General features: G+C 41.0%; 1 protein-coding gene across 3 annotated transcripts in view; it reads right to left on the bottom strand.

Annotated features, from left to right (window-relative positions):
* The window catches only part of camkk1a (calcium/calmodulin-dependent protein kinase kinase 1, alpha a), a 110,302-nt gene that overhangs the window by 2,751 nt on the left and 87,266 nt on the right, over positions 1–20,285 (bottom strand). For 2 of the 3 annotated variants that reach the window (XM_038269957.1, XM_038269958.1), the window contains exons 11-16: positions 10,295–10,348; positions 9,953–10,026; positions 4,916–5,003; positions 3,307–3,435; positions 1,374–1,477; positions 356–403 (exon numbers count right to left, since the gene is read on the bottom strand). In XM_038269957.1, the coding sequence (XP_038125885.1) occupies positions 356–403; positions 1,374–1,477; positions 3,307–3,435; positions 4,916–5,003; positions 9,953–10,026; positions 10,295–10,348 (497 nt within the window). The remainder of the gene's footprint in view (positions 1–355; positions 404–1,373; positions 1,478–3,306; positions 3,436–4,915; positions 5,004–9,952; positions 10,027–10,294; positions 10,349–20,285) is intronic. The other variant, XM_038269959.1, reaches the window with a different exon arrangement.

Below are 20,285 nucleotides of genomic sequence, written 5' to 3'. Positions count from 1 at the left end.
AAGCAAGGTAGGAGGGCAAAATAGGTTTGGCGCCACTGCAGCATAGGAGTCAGAATTACATCCAGGAACAAATGGATAAAAATATAATTATTTAATCCGAATTCGATGGATGTGTCGATGCAATGGATTGTCGCCTGTTGGATCGATGCATCGATACAAAACGAATATTATCTACACCCCTGGTATAATTTGCCATTAACTTGTTAAATATGTGCCTCAAATTCCGTTTTGTTGCAGTAATGTGACAAAATGTGAAATTGTTCAAATACATCTCCAGGCTGCATAAAGCAAATGCAGAGCAGTCTAAGATGAGGGGCATGATGATGCGTTGGTGGGTGTTACACAAAGGGGTTACCTGCGTGAAGGGTGAAGTTTAAGAGAAGGCCGGAAGGGCCACGAGTCCCTGCAGGAAGAGTGGGAGAAAAGACGGGAAAGGTCACAGAGGAGTAAGAGGAGGGACACCAACACACCTCCCAAACATGTTGGAGCTATCAGACACATTTAGAAGGCCTCCAGCTCGATGTCGCCCTAAACGGGAACGGTTAAGCTCTGTTTGAAGCTCTGCATGAATGCACAGCATTGGCATCGCAGAGATGGATGAATGAGATAAAAACAGGTTGTCAAGCAAAAAAAGGGCATAGGAAATAAGAGAAAACCTGCTGTGCTGCTTGCATGATTCTATTGTCAAATTATCTTGTTGGAAAATTAGATCAGGACGCCAAAATGACAGGAAGATGTCAGTCTCGATTTAGTTAACATTATAAGGGATTCATTAAATGTTAAAACTTTGGTGGCCCTTTTTTCTGCCAGCAGGGGGCAGAAATGTGTTTTCTTTTTCCTCACATGGTCTTTAAAAACAAACCATGTTGCAGCAGCCCTGGAGCAGAGGGAAAGCCTCAGCCCAGATCAAGGAGAAATCAACCACTATCACAGCACAGACACCACAGTGTGTGGCTGATAAATAAGCTGGACACCTCCACTAAGACCGCTGTCCCGAGGGGACAGCAGAGGACGCTCACACTGCATGATAGAGTGAGATAATCAGTAAGTCCACGGTCAGCATAATGCAGTGGATTTCAGTGGATCCGTCTGCCTATAAAAGCTGGAGGTAAACTCACTTAGAAACTCTTACAAAAGCTCTAAGCTCTACTGCATACAACATAAAACTGAATAATGGTTCTATGGCAACAAAAGGCAGCAGGTGCTGCAGGAACACAGAGAGCAAGGTAACCTGATAGAGCAGGAAAAGGACACAGGTGAGTAGATTTGAACAGATCTGAGGTAGTGTTGGATCATCTGTGAGGAAGGGATATGAAATGAGTAAATATGTAAGAGGGGTGATGATCTTTCCAGGCCGGACTGTGTGTTCTTACATCAGCAGGCTGCCAGGTGCAGACATGGACCTCTCCTCTCGCCGGGTCGGGCACTCGAAGGGGTTACTGAAGGAGCGCTTCCTCAGCATGGCCTTCACCAAGATCTGAAGCCAACACCAGAAGGCTTCATTAATGCTCCGCTTTTATTTCAAGGCCACTGCTCCGTTTTTTTCATATGTAACAGCAACAAAAAAACAGCTACAGGAATTATTTAGTGTTTGAAGCATGAAGGTAAAAGTGAGATTATTAAAGGAAAAGACATGTTCAGAATTCAAGTACTTTAAATATGAAATTATTACATACTGTTCAATAAAGATCAGTGTTTTTCATTAAGAGTAATTTTCATTTGAATGTTCTTCACTGGAGGCATCCATGTTTGTCAGAGAACACTACTGCCACCTACAGGTTTGTGACTTCATGGTGCGGTATCGGCTGTTGATCAAGTCCCAGTGCTGTATCTGTTTACATCCAACAACAATGCGTGTGGGCATTGTTTAACTATAGCTCTGGTGAATTTTCAATGGTTTTTTCCTCTGGAAATCTTCAATAATTGTTGTTGATTGCAGATGTGTCCAGTAGTTCCCATTGATTTAGCTTGTAAAGCGGGGAGAATGGCGCTAGGCTTACCGCACAGTGACGTCACTGCTGGAAGATGTCAGGAGTGAGGTGTTACTATATTTTGGCAAAAATGGCCGCTCCCTGACTCAGTGATCTCGACCAAAACCTGTTTTTATTTTTTTACTGATTAACACAAAATTTATTAAATCACTGCGAACGTATTCGTTTAAGGTATTGATAATGATTCATTGATTATTACTTGCTGACTGGACTTTTCCTTTACAACGTTAAATGTATTAGAAAAAAATTAACAGGTTGGCTGGAGATTGCTGATAAAGTAGGACGTTTAATAATAATGATTTAACTTTATTGGTCTCACACTGGAGAAATTTACCTCTGCACTTAACCCATCCCCTCAGGGAGCAGCGGGCTGACACTGTGCAGCACCCGGGGAGCAGTGTGGGGTTAATGGTCAGGAATCAAGGGTGGAGGCTGGGATCGAACCAGGTGCTTGCAACCTTCTCAGATTATGAGCACACTGCTCTAACCACTAATCCAACACTCCATCCCAGATAAAGTTGAGTGAATCCATTTAAAATTTTAGCATTTAAGCTGCGCTCTACATAGATGAATAACATAAACACTAAAGGGTAAATATATCTGTGACATAGGATGTATAATATAATATGCATGTCCAGAACTTTTTTAAATTTTATTTCAGGTTTCATTTTATTTTTTATTCTAAACCTATTGAGAGATTAGCCCCAAGCCCAATCATCACTCAATGGAAAACCTGATTCTTAAAATGCAGAGCAAACAGAATATTTCTGCTTTGACACAGTTTACCTGCTTTTCAGTGACTTAATGTTTTATTTATTAGCTCATAAGTTTGTCTTACATTTAGAACTGTGCCATAGAGCCATATTTTAGAAGATTTGAAACACACGGGTTGTCTGAAATACAGCCTGCTAAGAGTTGAGGTTCTGTCAGTCTTGAATAGAAACATCGTCAAAACATATGAATTGAGAGAAACCTCGTTAAAAAGGATTTCTCACAGATACAGTTGGATACAGTATATAAAGATCAGAGTTTTGATCAGGTCAGGATCTGGATTCCTCTATGAGGAAACCTTGTCTTTTTCTCCATGATCCCAAAAACAGGTTTAGGTGATACACAGATTTCTTCATTGTGCATAGAGAGATTTTATTCTGACTTTTACTAACTGAAACTATCAAATTACCATCAGTTTGTTTAATCTAAACTGGAATTGCACCGCTCCTTTTTCAGTAACCTTGCCCAGACTCGGCCTGACCATTTTAAGCTGCTTGTGTTGCTAAGTGGGTCCGACAGATTTAGCCTGCACTGTGTTTCTCACCACAGCAGAGAGGCTGGGGACGAACTTCACAGAGTTCTGGATGTCCTCCTCCGTCACCTCCACCATAGAGCAGTGCTCCTCCTCCAAAGGCAAGGGGTCCGTGCCTCCCTGGGTCACCCACTGATCAATCTGAATATGTAAAGACATCACCAATTGTAATCATCATTATATATTAGTTCTCAATGGGAACCTTTGCTCTCAGGTTTTTATGACGTTCCACGCAAAAAAATACCTAAAAGATGAGAAACTTGACACTTTTATCTGTGGGATAGGGATCGTTATTGATGAACATCATAAAAAGATGGAATGCAAAGGTTTAGGAACTGCTCATGAGGAAATGTTCATATCTGACATTTTTAGACAGCTATTTGCATTTTTTTACTTAGATCACCAATTGTTTATATTCAACTGCAAAAGTTTTAATATGCCTGGAACCTTTTTAAATTTTGCCGCATTACAATTATGACTATTTTATCATTAGGGTTTTATGTGACAGGTCATGAAGAAGCTCTGCAGCAATAGAAATGATCACTAGCCTGAGTAACACAAGTTATCGGACTAGAAATAAGTCATGTAAATATGTAGGATTTTGACTGACGGCTGGTTTATGCCAAATAATAAATGTATGCATGTACATGCCTGTCAGAATCAAGTTTGGGCATTAAATGAAAGCTCTGTCACCAGAAAAACACTGTTACCATACAGAACCATGGTGGTGCCAGCATCATGCTGTGGGGATGCCTTTCTTTAGCAATTTGAAGGACAGACGGAGCTAAATAACAAAGTAGCATGGATCAAGATCTGAAACCTAACGCTTTAGATCGCAGCACATTCATGCTGGAATGTAAGGTTTGACAAAACTTATCTGAAGAATTGGCAAATGTTGTTTTAGTGTCTAGATGTGCAGAAGCTGGTAGAGAAATACCTAAAAAAAAACAGCTCTAACAGCACTAAAAGTTAAGTCTGATCATTTCCGACTCGGGAGGCTCTAGCTTCAAAAACAGGACACAATTTGAACATTTTATGTGTAAAATTACAACAATCTCTCATTTTCTCTCAATTCTACATTGATGCTTTTCTTTTTAAAGCTCTGTCAGAATAAATCGAAATAAAAGCTTACACGTTAACAAAAATAAATCCCTTTCTTCATGAAATCATTGTATGTCATCTGAGGGACTAGCCGAGCTCAGGCTCTCTGCTCTGTAGCTCATCTCTGAGGACGACTCTGTTCTGACTGGTCAATTTCCAATGGCTCTTCATCCTCCAGCCTATGATTTTCTGACATGTTTGTGTGTGTCTAGTGGTCTGAGCATGAGGACACACATGATGTCTAACAGGCTCATTATCTGTTTTTCCATAAATGCAAACAGTGCCTCTGGTGAGAAAATGACTCGCTGTGACAGGATTGGATTGTGTCATGGAAAGGTCTAGGGGGAGGGGGTATCTGCTCCGTCCCTGACTGGTCCTGAACCTTCCCTGACCCCTGGGTTCAGCCTATCCTCCCATAGGGACGGACCGATTCTCTCCCTGGAGCATCACACCGAGTTAACGAGTTTAACCAGTTAGATGGCAGACAATAAGCTACGGTCATATTAACACATCACAGTACTTTGATCTCAGGGATGGTGATCCTGCTGTCTGGGTTCTTATCCAACATCCGCAAGATTAAAGTCCGTAGCTCCTCACTGATCGTTGGTCTGCAAAGAAACAAAAGGAAGGAAGGAAGTCACCATTTCAGAAAGGTTTTTATTTATCCACACAAACCATGAGATAACTCACAAATTAATGCAGGATCTTTGTAAAATGGCTCCAGGTATCTTCTGGATCTTATGATTCAATTACTAACTAATTAAGGCCAGAGCTTAATTAAAAGAGACTGAAGGCTGCAGTTAGTCAACCAATCCTTACCAACCTCGTTAGCACCTGCTGTAAACTGGAAGCCATCGACATTGAATCCACTTCTCTAGTCTAAGATGAGTCAATTTTATTTGTATAGTACAATTCAGTACATGGTCAATTCAGAGTGCTTTATATGGATTAGATAATAAAAGAGAAGCGAAATAAAAAAATAAAACAAAACAATTGGGCCACAAAAAGGAAGAATAGGTAGAAAGGTAGAATCAGGTAGAAAGGAAAATAAAACAGCTGGATCAAAACCTAAAACTAGTACTAACTCAGTTAGCTGTTTAACTTCTAACTTTTCTGATCCTTTTAAATAGGACAAAATATATGCACCATATTTATTTGGCCCTGAGCTGAACTTTTTCAAATTAATCCCACTTTGCACCATTGTTTATTATTTATTTGTCTGTTCTCCATCTGCTGTTTTTGTGAATTGGAACAGGGCTGAGACTGATGACTTTTCACGAGTACACAAGCACATGAGAACACACAAGTACACATATTGAGAAATGCTCCTCCATCAGCACCAGAACCACACTCAGTGTGAGCGGCAATCTACTGAGGCTGATTGGGGTTCATGGAGAGACAAGCAGACATAAGGATATTAACATAAATGGAATAAGATTGCTGCTGCTCGGGCACTGGCAGAGGATTATGATGCTGAGAATCGACATTTGTAACCTAGAAAAAGGATTAGAAGAGTCTTCCCCCGGGACCTAGACACTGGTGGGAGAATAAGCCATAGGATGAGTGGGACTAAGAATGAAGGAGGAAATAGAGCGGGGGTAGGTGACAGCTCACTCATGAGAAGCTAGCCCAGGAGATAAATGAAGAGGATCTTGAAAGAATACTGGCTTTGGTGGAGGTGGGGCCCCAGGGCTGATTAGCTGAAGCTGAACGAGGACATTGCAGGTGGTTCTCAATGTGTAAAACATCGAAAAATGACAGAAAACTAACCGCTAATTTTGCTAATAGTACATCCACATGAACACCCATACAACCTAACAATTTCTCCTGTCTACCCTTGTGATAAAAAAGGAGTAAGAAAAAAGGTTTAGATTATGCTCCATTTTCTTTCTGCTAAGAATGAAACAAATTAGTGGACAATTTCAGAAGGATGCAAAATACCGGATTATGACCTCTTTAAACACCTAATCTGCACAGTGACGGCAACCGTTCTTTATTTAGCCAATGTCTAATTTACAAAAAAATTATTTTTGGCTTACAGGGTCTCAGAGTTTGTTCAGCCTTCCTAAAGAAGTGCCACATCGTCAGAAGTGGTGTAATACCTGCAGAGGCTCCAGAGCAGGGGTTTCCAAGTTTTTTAAGGCTGAGGGCCACTTCAAGGCCACCGAGAGATAGAAAGGGCTACCAATACTGAACCATGAACTGCAAGGGTCAGCATTCACATAAACTTTATAAACAAAATGTTTTATTGTTTCTTTTAATAACCAATTTTATTTTAGACAATATAAATTATCTGTAAATGATTAAAAAAAGTGGAGAAACAGAATAAAATAACATTTTTAAATTGAGTTACTTTTTTAGAAGACTGGGCCTTGGTGCCCACTGGCACCACTTGGTAACCACAGCTCTAAGAGAACACCTAAGGTTATATTGCAGCAAGGGAAAGCATCTTTAGTCCAGGTTAGAAAAATAGCATCAGAAAATAAGGCTACGTTCACACTGCAGCCTGAAGTGACCCAATTCCGATTTTTTTGCCCATATGTGACCTGTATCTGATCTTTTTATGACAGTCTGAACGACACAGATCGGATTTTTTCAAATGCGACCCAGGCCACTTGGATATGTGGTCCTGAATCCGATACGTATCTCATCTTTTCAAATGCGACCTGTGTCTGTACGGCCAGGTCGCATTCATCCGACCTACACGTCATTGATACTTGACAAATGTTACTAAACGTTACTAATCTGCGTCCTACTAAGCGGAGGCGGGAAAAACTAACAACCATTGCGGAAGATAACACAGAGAGCAGTCAATGGAGAGAAAGTGAGGTTGCTGACTTAATTCATATTTGGAAAGATAGCTCGATTCAGATCAAACTCGAAGGGTCTTACCGGAACCTGGCTCTCTTTCTTTTTGATCTGCTTAAAAAGATTTAGTTCGTAATGTGCCTGCTCCTGTTGGAGAAGAACTTAAAGAACGCAATATACGCTGCGGTATTACGAGTCATGTTTACTTCCGCAAACACTGAGGACGCTTGCTACATGTGACGTCATCGCGTCCTCGAGTGCGCATGCGGGACACTTCGGTTGAACGCTTTCAGTTCACACAGTAGATCATATACAAGTCGCATATACTTGGAAGTGTGAACGGACACGCAAAAAAATCCGATTTCACAAAAAAATCGGAATTGAGCATTAAGGCCTGCAGTGTGAACGTAGCCTTTGTCGCTGCCTCAGGGGGCAGTGGCTGACTGAAAGACCAGGCACCCCAAAGCCTGTTACAGAGACTAGGTGAAGTACCATCAGAAAGTCAACTAGAAGGCGTGAATGCAGCTCTGCAAGCAATTCCTACAATCAACCATCACAGTGAGCCACCCTGAATTTCTAACCGAAGGGCACACAACACTGATCCTGAAGGATCCCATCAAACTAAGGGCCAATAACCTGCCTCTCCACAACACTGAAAATGAGCACAGCTCAAAAAGGAATCTTTGAAAATACCAGAGATGCGAAACATCAGCTCCTGGTAGACAGAACAGTCGCTTGAGACTGCAGAACCCGAAACACTAACCTGAGAACTACCTGGATTGTTATAAGAAAGCCTACGACTCAATGCCACACACGTGGATCATTGAATGCTTGGAGCTTTACAACATCAACAGGAGCCTTCATTTCAAACTCAATGAGGTTGTGGAAAACCATCCTAAAGGTCAATGACAAGACACTTGCACAAGTCTCCATCAAATGTGGAATATACCAAGGAGATGGGCTGTCTCCACTGCTGTTCTGCATAGGTCAGAACCCCCTCAGCCAGCTCAATAGCAAGAGTAAGTCTCTGGCAATACATAGCTACGCTCTACCAGTAATCAGATACCCTGCAGGGAATAATAAGCTGGCCAAAGGATGAGATACAGTCCACAGATGTTAAGACATGAAAGCTCCCAACCATGCATGGAGGGTTTCACCCCAAATGCTAGCCATATGGAAGGAGGCAGAGGACTAGACATTATCCAGGATTAAAAACATGCAATGTACATCAAGGACAAGTTGTGTGCCATGTGCCATGATCATAGTTTTGGACATTGAGAACCAGTATCCATGTTTCATCTCGACATGATGACCGGAGAAGAGAATACAGTTTTAGCTGTAAGACCTCTGCAACCCCCCCTGTTTCAGCCAACTGCCTCCAAAGGAACTCCTACAGACATGTGAGTTGCCACCCCCCTCTGTGTTGAAGATAGTAAAACCACAGCACAGAAGATTTCATGCTCTCTTTCCCATGAAGCTGCCTGAGGGTCCACATCCAAAGAGGACACCACCATGGAGACCCAGGCCCAAAAAGGCCCAGATCTCCAGAATGATAAGTCATGCTGGATGAAAACTCAAGCCTTCCAAATGGACATGGACAAAAGGTTTGCAGGTCTGGCACAATTAAGGACAGAACAAACAATATGTCTTTTGATGATTTTGATCGTTTAATGTTTTTATTGATGGGTAAGGACAAAGCATGGACCGCATGTTATGCTACAGTAACATGTTTTGAGCTGTTGGTGAAGCTTGGACAAGCTTTCACTAAGGGTTTAAACACTGATATAACATTAGTGTTCATGTGTTCCTCAGATGCTCATTACATTTCCATTACCAAGTATGACCAAGAGTCATTTAGCGGAATCCTCATGTCTATTTGCTGATAGCTATTTCAAAGAGGGTAAAGAATAATTTAACTAAAGGATCACTGGTTCAATGCCCATCCAGCCTGGATCCAAGATGAGGTGCTGGAGGTTCTGACATACTGTAGGAGGATTGGTCCCTACATGGGATGTCCCACTGAAATATAACCAAAGTGGTGGATATCAGGAAATCCTACCAATGGCTAGACACAGCCAGACTGAAGGACAGCACAGAGGCACTCGTCATGGCTTCACAGAAGCTGCCAAAATACAAGTAATTTCCTTATATAGCAGTAGCCTGACAAAAGCACTCATCTCATGACTTTAAATGTATGAACAGACCCATCGCTGCTCAGAACAAGGTCCCACTACCTGTTATTTATTATTTTAAAAAGGAAATGATCTGGTTACAGTCTGTGTGCGAGGATGGGAGTACCAAATATTACAGCTTCCTGCAGAACCACCAAGGATGACTCTTTATTATGACCAAAATAACACTTTGTTCTGACACAGCCTCCTGCTTCCACTCACCCACCTGCCGCATTAATATTTCAGCAGTCTCTTTTCTCTCTGTAGCTTCACGTGTTCCCTGATTCAACCAGCTAGGAAGACCCTCTGTTTTACTCAACCTTTTATTCCAAAGGAGGATCAGGAAGTCCCAGCAGGCTATACAATAGGTTTCCAGCCTGCTGCTCTACATAAACCTTTTGATGCCAAATGGGTGACATTTAAATTTTATTGTAATGGCCGACTTTTAGAATTTCACTTCCCCCTCCTTTGGGGGGATGAGTGCTTTTAGGGCTAAAAATCCACTGAAGGGTAAAAATAACGTTTCAACTTCTCTAATAAAGCACAAAAAGGTGGAGCAATAAAGAAAACAGACTCACATTTCTGGGAAATCCACAGGCTTGGTCTTTATCTTATTGTGCAAAGCCAAGATGTACTCGTCGAAAAAGGGGCACTGCAAGCAGAGCAGAAAAAAGGAGGAGTGAACTCCACAATGAGGGGTTGCGTTAATCACAGCTCTAGCAGATACAATCTGCATCCCTACAGACGGATCAGCCTCTGGTGTTGGGTTCAACGAGCTGCATCAAACAGACAAGGTGGCAGGCATTGTTCCCGCAGAGGCGTCGTTAACAAACCAGGCCTTGGTGAGAGGAAGAAGACCTCACCCAGCCTTCGCTGTTCTAACGCTGATTAATGGAGACTCAGGAAGAATGCAGACTTGCCTTTCCAAACACCAAGCAGTACAGGGTGATTCCCATGGCCCACATGTCCAGCGCCTGTCAAACAGGGAAAATACTGCAGTTAACTGCAAATGGAAGACAATCCCTCTTAGGACAGAAAGCACACATTCCTAATATTAGCTGGTTTGTTTTCTTTTCTAGAAACTCTGAGGATGAATTTGTGTAATAAGTGGCAGAGGCACTGCTGCTCTCAGCCAGGGTTTATTTCTCTTTGTCAGTTCAGGTAACAGATGGAGTGCTATGAAAAAGTAGATCCCTTCTAGGCACACATGGAGAAAAATAGACAAACAACTATAAAGAATTTTTTTTACATTTTGATTTTTTAAATCAGAGGTGGATGTCTTGTTTAACTATAGACCATTATCCCAAGAATAAAGTAATAGCACCTGAGCTTACAGTAAAAAACTGATGATGTGCTTCAGGATTTTCTCCTGGAGATTAGGAAACATTGTTCCATCATTTGATGTGTTTCCATCTACCTAAAATCCAATTTTTAAGCCAACTTTTAAAAGTAAAAAAAGGAACTTGAATTTGGTGTTTCCATTTGGCTTGAAGTGATTTTAACCAAGCACATAGTCCTCCATATGATGGAGGATCAGTAATGGAGGAATGTTTTAAAGAAGCTGTTTGGATCAAGCAAGTTGCTCTTATGTTAGCAAGTCAGTTGGTAACGGTGATGTTGCTCCCAGCCATGTTTACAAACATAATGGGAACATCTGGCTAGACACCAACAGCAGCTGGTCAGTCATGTGAGTCAAAAGTAGCTGAGCCAGAGGTGATTAGAAATAAAGCACTTAGATCTCCTGTTTTGTGCATCAACCTTTTTCCGCAAAAGGCAAAAAGCACCTGCAGCAAGCAAAAAAAAAACTTAATTCGAATTAGAGTTTATACTCATTAGAAAAAGCTGATGGAAACGTCCCTATTTACAGGCTGTCACCCTTCAGACTGGCTTTTTTTCCCCCCCATCTATTGTAGGTTTTCTAGGTGCAGCCAGAGGGGTTCTAGTTTGGGGATTTAATCTCTGCTCTGCGAGATTGATTTCCTTCTGCTTCACTCCCTCCTCCTAAGACCTACAGAAGATGAGGAGCCCTTCATCAGCTTCTCTGAGTCTGAGGCCATGTTCTCCTCCGGAAAAACCTTCAGGTTGGAGAATAGTATATTCCTACTAGGGCTGGGTATTGTTCAAAAATTTTCGGTTCCAGTACCAATACCGATACCTTCACTTCGATACCGGTTCCTGAACGATACTTTTTTCGATACCAGTTTTATAATATCAATTCGAAAAAAAAGAAAATTACACAACATAAAAAAGTACAAATCTTGAGTTTTATTTTAAGCTCTGATTTTCCATTTACATTTTTCCTCTTACATAAAAAAAAAATTCAGTGTCCAATATTCACTGTTACATTGTGAGGACCTTTTTACTTAGCAGTTTTCCTTTAGAAAAATTACCATGTCTGACAAACAAGCCCGTTGAATTGGATCCTACTGACAGCGCACCGCTGGTATGTGGGGGTCTGAGCGGCTCCAACAGAAATATTGGAAGGCCGGATGAACTGACTGCACTGATTAAGTTTTCAGGTGGATTTTCCCACTTAAAAACATAATAAAACTACTTTATTCCCACTGATCACAGCAAATATAGCTGCAAGGCAAATAAAGGATAGAGTAGCTCCACCCAACGCGCGTCAGAGCCACTTTTCGACCGCGCGTCAGAAGCTGGTACAGGCAGCAAAAAAGGAAGCAGCAGACGTGATTTTGCTGGCCCTGCTGCGTCCAGTTTGAAAGCAGCATTCTCCATGAGTGTCTCGCATTATTCACTCCGCTCTGGCTTTGCTCTGCCCACGGGCTGCTGAGAGGAGGATGGTCGCGCCGGCTGCGGTCCGCTCTTCTTGCAGTCAAACACCGAGCGACTTTCTGCTCTTAAATTATTTCCGTGCACGATATATTGCATTGCGCACTATTGGCATCAGTCTTAATAAAGTGAAGCCGCACCTTTGACCTGGGGGGCATTTTTAAGGGGTTCCACGACGTTCGCAACCAGTTCACATGAACCCTGGCTGTAGGCGTGACCACCTGTGTATTTTTCCTTGATGACGCAATCACGTTAAGCGTTACAGCCAATCACCGAAACTTGGTACCGAAAGACGAGGCATGTTTCGATACTCTGTAGAACCGAAGCATTTCGGTCGGTACCATAAAAGTACCGAAGTTCGGTACCCAGCCCTAATTCCTACAGTGGAGGAGTTCCAAGTTTCTTGCGTTCCTGTTCACAAGTGAGGGGAGAATGGAGCTGGAGATTGATAGAGGGATCTGTGCGACTGCCACTATCGCTGCACTGGTCTGTTGTGGTGAAGAGACAGCTGAGAAAAAAAGATTAAATAAAAGAAAAAGCCCTGGATTAACCCATTGGTCTATGTTCCCACACTCAGGATCATGAAATCTGGATCATAACTGCAAGAAGGAGCTCCTGGATACAAGCAGCTGAAAGAAATAAGAGTCTAGGAAACGTAACCTAACTTTAAAAACAAAAAGATTACATTTTTGTTTAGGGTATAAATAAAAACCTGACCATCTTAAAAAGAGAAATCTTTTATGAAAGTTGATATTTAAAGCACAGCGTCCAACCTAACAAAACAAAAACAGATGCAAATATAGATTCCTTGTCCTTTAGGTGTCATTCGACTGTAGAAATGAAATGAAAATGAAAAACTACTAAACTGCATTTGTTATTGTATTCATATCTAAAACCTTTAGTTTTATGTTTTTATCATTTGAGCCAAAGTTATCAACACTTATTTCTAAAGGTCCAAATATCCAGAGCCAAAGGTGGGGAGGATATCTTCTGTTCAGCCTTTCATGAAGCATAGAAATGTTTTTTTCAAACTGTTCAAACATTCATTGATTCAGATCCTTTTCCACATCAGTAAATATCAGTTAATTTTAGTTCTAGATTATACTAGATATATTTACAGGCTACTTTATGTTGTCACACAAATTCGGGTTTTTTTTCCCTTTATATTAATTCATAGTAATTATAAAGGTCTGACAGTACTCAAGTATGGGTATGTGTAATAAACCAAATTAGAGAATGTGGTTTCTAATGACTTATGAGACACGACTTCCTGTTTGACACACAGACAGATTAGTTTGGAGAACTTATTTTTATCACACTGAATAAAATCCTCATTTGAAAACTGATTTTTATGATTACTAAGGAGTTACCCAGGTCTTTGATATTAAAATCTATAACAAAAAAAGCAGAAGTAATGAAGAACAGAGTAAATAGTTTTTCCACATGAAGATTAATGGATCCTTTCATTATCTTCTGCAATCAATATCAAAGTTCCATTCATCAAGCACTTTTAACAGCGTTGCATAACCGGCTTTAGTCACTTACAAGTACTGGATATTAGAAAATGCTTCTATTTTTTTTACGTCCTTTGGAAAGAAGAAAAATAATCGACGAGGAAGAGGAGCTCAGTTCCTGAAAGCTTGACAAAACAGCAAACTGAAGCACTTAAGTGGCTCTTTTACCCTGGTGGCTTTTAGCCTGCAATCAAATGTTCTATTCTTGCTTCTCTTTAATGGACATGCAGAGCTCTTCTCTTAGCGACACAGGAGGGAGAAAAACAGGGAGTTAAAACTGCTGCAGTGGATACAGTTGCATACATTATTCCCATGAACAGATGTAAATAATATAGGAATTAATGTGGATATATGAACTGCATACAAGCTTAATACTGCAACACAAAAAGTATCAATAACACCTTTTTGATACTTTTTCTGTTGACCAACGGAGACAGACTTATAATACTAATAATATAATTTATGAAACTAGTATCTGACTGAACAATATGTTAGAAAGTTAAAAGAGTCGAACATTTAGTCACAAAATCAGCTGATGTTTATAATTCAATTCATTTCAGTGTATTTCTATAGCGCCAATTCACAACACCAGATCATACAGTCAAATTGATTCAGAGTTTTATATCTAAGAAAAACCAGTGGATTGCATCGACTAATTGACTCAAAGGCAATCCCTCACACTAAGCATGCTTGTAGCGACAGTGGAGAGGAAAAAACTCCTTTTTAACAGGAAGAAACCTCCAGCAGGACCAGGCTTGGTGTGAGCGGCCATTTAGGCCGCCTGGGGTTCAAAGAGACAGAAGCAGACATACAGAAAGAAGCAGAGATACAAAAGGCAAACTTTAAAAGGGGGCCCCGTTCAGGAAACACACAGCCAGGCAGATGAGCTCCGAGCAAACCCCCATGCCAGAGGATGAAGAGAGCACATCCAGCCAGTCACAGTCAGAGAAACAGGACTACACCGGAAAAACAGGCCGATCTCCAACATCTACAAAACAAAGGTGTTGATGGCAGCAGCACAGCTGATATCTCTCCAGGATGGTGTCACAGCGAAACAGGAACAGAGGAGGCGAAGCTACTATGAGACATCTGTGGGTCGGTACGCCTTGTTATGGGAGCTCTCACAGAAGGTATCTGATAATAGCACGTTGTGTTTCACTGATCCCAGGAAAAGTGAGAGAACAGTAATGTAATGTCAGTAATGTTTAACCTCCTGACCACAGGGAGATTTCAGCTCGTTCTCAACTGTGTTTTAAGTAAAACCCATATTAGGGAATGAAACAGCTTAAGCTGCAAAGACTTGTCTCTTTTTTATGCTTAGAAATTGTTGAAAGTCCACATTAGTTGCTCTGAATCATCAAAGATAAAGTTTCATTTTGAACTCTGCAATAAGACACTCTTCCAAAACACTCATCTACTTCCAGTTTAACAGCAGTTCTTCACTATCAAGGGTTTCCTCTACACCAGGGGTCTGCAACCTGCGGCATCAAGGGCCGAATGTGGCACTTTAGACCCTCTACAATGGCCCTTAATAGTGGCCAAAAAAGATATAAAGATATAAATAATCTACTATAATGATAAATACCAGTCTTAAAACCATTTTTTTCATAAATAATATTTTAATAATTTAAATTAATTTAGAATAACTGTTAATAATGTATTATAAATGTTTTGTAGAGTTTTTCTTCTTTTAATTAGCTTGGAAATTATGTTTTATTATTATCATACCCTATAGAAGAAACTTCATGCTGCATCTTTATGAATCGTTTACTTTTTTATTGTCTCTTAAAAAGCAAATCAAATATTTGTTATTTAAAGGGATAGTTCGGGATTTTTGACATGAATCTGTATGGTATCCCCATCAGCAGTGTCATGCAATCACACTGACTTACCCCTGGCAGCATCCTGTGAGCAGAGTTCTCGTCCAGCTTTGGTCAAGCCGAAAGTAGTCCGGCAGGTTTGCTAGACCCAGCGAAATAAAACGTTTCTCTTCCCAAAACATTATGTGTTCAAAAGAGTGATATTTTTGCATCCCAAAAACATTGTAGTGGAAAAAGTCACATGTCGTTATCACTTGGTTCTATTTTCTCTCTGTTCGTATCAGTGCGCGCCGTCATTCTGACAGCGAGCTCAGGTTCTGTATCTCGGGCATTACTAAAGCCCACTCGTGGCAACAGTAGCATTCCACCTCTGTCTGCATTACTTCGCACTTGAAACAAGTGCACCATGATTTGTCGGCCACCCTGGATATCGCAGCTCCAGCTGTGGCTCCTGCGGCTTCAGCTTCCATCACTTCTCTGTCCACCCTCTCTCTTTCTGCCCAATCCAACTCCATTTGTCGAAGTTCATCGTCAGTGTACTCGGGTTCATAAAGATATCCCTTTGGCTCTAAGTGGAAGTCGATGTTTTCCTCGTCGTTCTCGTAGTCAGACATCTTCCCCAGTAGTAAACAATCGCGAATAAAACAGGTAGGCCCTAGCTGTCAGGTCATGGTGTCGCGCGCACTGATACGAACAGAGAGAAAATAGGACCAAGTGATAACGATGTGTGACTTTTTCCACTACAATGTTTTTGGGATGCAAAAATATCACTCTTTTGAACACATAATGTTTTGGGAAGAGAAACGTTTTATTTCGCTGGGTCTAGCAAACCTGCCGGACTACTTTCGGCTTGACCAAAGCTGGACGAGAACTCTGCTCACAGGATGCTGCCAGGGGTAAGTCAGTGTGATTGCATGACACTGGTGATGGGGATGCCATACAGATTCATGTCAAAAATCCCGAAGAATCCCTTTAAGATGGCAACACATTTCCAATGGCAGATGTCTAACAAAAATAAAAGGTTGTTTTATATTAAAAGGTCAGTAATATTTTGCGGCTCTAAATGACTTTTACTTAGCCTACGGTGAAAAAACGTCACGTTCCCGGGACATATCCGTATTTCACGTCCTGTCCCGGGCATCCCGGGTTTTTTTCAGAAAGTGAGGAAATGTCCTGATTTTTTAAATTACCTTCATTGGACCATTATATTTACAGGCACTAGGGCACCGCGCACGGCGCTGCGTGTGACGTAATCCCTGAGCCGCGTCAGTGCAGGCAGCCCTGTTCTTAATCAGAATATAGATTGCGTGGCTGTCAGTAAGCCAACAACATGCAAAAGCGCAAATGTATGTTTACCGACGATTTCAGACTTTCAGACCGGGTCGGGACAAATGGGAGGCCTTGTGCACATATGTCTCGGTGTCCAACGGAGGTGCAAGGGATCTGAAAAGCCACCTGGACACCGAAAGTAAAGATAGTCTATTGATATGTTTGTTCGTTTTTAGTACATTTTGAGTTACTTTTCCTACACAAGAGGTATTTTTTGTTAATTAGCTCATTTGTTAATTTATTTTTTCCAATAGCCTACAGAACAGACATTATTTCGTTCATTGCTGAGGATCATGTGTTAAGTGAGGGATGTTTAGATGAGACATTATTTCTTTCATTGTGCTATTCATTCATTACAGGAATTGTTAAGCATTTTTTAATAAATACATTTTTAATAAAATTATCAGTTGTATTTGGAGTTATTGCTGTTGACTTTCACTGAAAAGCATTTTTAATAAATCAACTGTAAATATCATGTTATTGTAGGCTTACGTAGGCCTATGTTAAGTGAGTGCATGCCACAGACATCTCTATGCATGGGAACAGAACGATTAGAACAAATGTCTCAAAACAATGAAAAAATTATAGAGCATACTGTATATATTGAGTTTAAATGAATTAAAATATGAAATGTTAAAATTCACTTCATATAAAAAAAACAAGTTATTGGTCTCCCTTCTGTCTTGCTGCGAAGCTGGTTTGTTCATGAAGCTACAGAGTGCTGCTCTCTGTAGTGAAGGAAATGTGGAGAAAACAGTCAAGACAGTTTGTTGCTAAATTTGGGAACTTTTCAGACATCTAGATTGTTATCTTCTATTTCGCAAAAAGCCACAACAGACAAATCTAGTAACTTTTCTGTTGTTTTTTTTTTTAGAAGTGTAGCTGCATACGGCTAGATCGTAAGAAGGTTTGCATGTCTTAAACAGGTGCAAACGTGTTTATCCATGCAGGGCAGATTTTCAATGAAGGTGCAAAGTTTGCAATTCAGCGTGAGCAAACATTCTTTGTGTGGTTGCCTTTATTAATATGCAGATTGTATTCTAATAACCAAACTGGGCAGATTAGGGGTGGAAGACATGCAAATGTCAACATTTACCAGATGCAAAGAGATTTTTTTAAATCAGAAACAACTGTGATACTTTAGCATTTTTTGCATCTTTTTTTTGCATTTCTGAAAGTTTGTTAAAGGCTGATTCGCAAAACTATCTGCAGACAAAAAAAGCCATTGATAGAATCTTAGAATTAGAGAGATAATCTCTGCGCGGGTGAGTATAAATAGTAGAATAATATTAATAACGAAAAAAGAAATTAATGCAGCAGTATGGCAGAATAACCTTTATACAATTAAACCAAGACAAAAAAAAATTACTGAACTTGATCTCTTTGCGGCAGGGGTAGTTTTCTCCTTTGATATGATAAAACATTGCCGTGCATGAAGCATTTTCATTAAATTTTACATTTACGTGCTCTATAAATTTTATTTAGTATTATTTTCTTTTAAACAAAATCTGTTTGCAAGTCTTAAAGGAAAAGTTTGGTCAGCAAGGAGTAATCAATGGATTATTATTTATACCTAAAACTAATAAATTTGCAGTGATTTAATAAATTTAGCATTAATCAGTAAAAATCTAAAAATAATTTTCGTCTCGATCACTGAGTCCGGGAGCGGCCATTTTTGCCCAAACATAGTTAACACCTCACTCCTGACATCTTCCAGCAGTGACGTCATGGTGCGGTAAGCCTAGCGCCATTCTCCCCGCTTTACAAGAAAAATCAATGGGAACTACTAGACACATCTGCAATCAACAATGATTGAAGATTTTAAGAGGACTTCACCATTGAAATTCACCAGAGCTATAGTGAAACTTTGCATTGCCAACTTAACGAGGGAGGATTTGCCATCGAACTTCTGGCCAGAGAAAAAACACATACACTATATTGCCAAAAGTATTTGCTCACCTGCCTTGACTCACATATGAGCTTAAGTGACATCCCGTTCCTAATCCATAGGGTTCAATATGACGTCGGTCCACCCTTTGCAGCTAGAACAGCTTCAACTCTTCTGGGAAGGCTGTCCACAAGGTTTAGGAGTGTGTTTATGGGAATTTTTGACCATTCTTCCAGAAGCGCATTTGTGAGGTCGCACACTGATGTTGGACGAGAAGGCCTGGCTCTCAGTCTCCGCTCTAATTCATCCCAAAGGTGTTCTATCGGGTTGAGGTCAGGACTCTGTGCAGGCCAGTCAAGTTCATCCACACCAGACTCTGTCATCCATGTCTTTATGGACCTTGCTTTGTGCACTGGTGCACAGTCATGTTGGAAGAGGAAGGGGCCAGCTCCAAACTGTTCCCACAAAGTTGGGAGCATGGAATTGTCCAAAATGTCTTGGTATGCTGAAGCATTCAGAGTTCCTTTCACTGGAACTAAGGGGCCAAGCCCAGCTCCTGAAAAACAACCCCACACCATAATCCCCCCTCCACCAAACTTTACACTTGGCACAATGCAGTCAGACAAGTACCGTTCTCCTGGCAACCGCCAAACCCAGACCCGTCCATCAGATTGCCAGATGGAGAAGCGCGATTCGTCACTCCAGAGAACGCGTCTCCACTGCTCTAGAGTCCAGTGGCGGCGTGCTTTACACCACCGCATCCGACGCTTTGCATTGCACTTGGTGATGTATGGCTTGGATGCAGCTGCTCGACCATGGAAACCCATTCCATGAAGCTCTCTGCGCACTGTTCTTGAGCTAATCTGAAGGCCACATGAAGTTTGGAGGTCTGTAGTGATTGACTCTGCAGAAAGTTGGCGACCTCTTCGCACTATGCGCGTCAGCATCCGCTGACCCCGCTCCGTCAGTTTACGTGGCCTACCACTTCGTGGCTGAGTTGCTGTCGTTCCCAAACACTTCCATTTTCTTATAATACAGCTGACAGTTGACTGTGGAATATTTAGGAGCGAGGAAATTTCACGACTGGATTTGTTGCACAGGTGGCATCCTATCACAGTTCCACGCTGGAATTCACTGAGCTCCTGAGAGCGACCCATTCTTTCACAAATGTTTGTAAAAACAGTCTGCATGCCTAGGTGCTTGAATTTATACACCTGTGGCCATGGAAGTGATTGGAACACCTGATTCCAATAATTTGGATGGGTGAGCAAATACTTTTGGCAATATAGTGTATTTAGCCAACATTTGGAAGAAGAATGTTTTCAAGATGACTTGGATAATAGTGCGTTGTGACAAACACCAGATACAGCACTGGGACTTGATCAACAGCCGATACGGCACCGTGACGTCACAAACCTGTAGGTGGCAGTAGTGTTCTTTGACAAACATGGATGCCTCCAGTAAAGCACGTTCAAATGAAAATTACTCTTAATTAAAAACACTTATGATTTATTGAACAGTTTGTAATAATTTCATATTTAAAGTACCTTTCAAAAGTTTTAATTCT

This window comes from Cyprinodon tularosa, unplaced genomic scaffold (genome assembly GCF_016077235.1).
Source record: "Cyprinodon tularosa strain WSP-4 unplaced genomic scaffold, ASM1607723v1 ctg745, whole genome shotgun sequence".
NCBI classification, from domain to species: Eukaryota; Metazoa; Chordata; class Actinopteri; order Cyprinodontiformes; family Cyprinodontidae; genus Cyprinodon; species Cyprinodon tularosa.
This window is presented reverse-complemented; position numbering and strand designations above follow the sequence as displayed.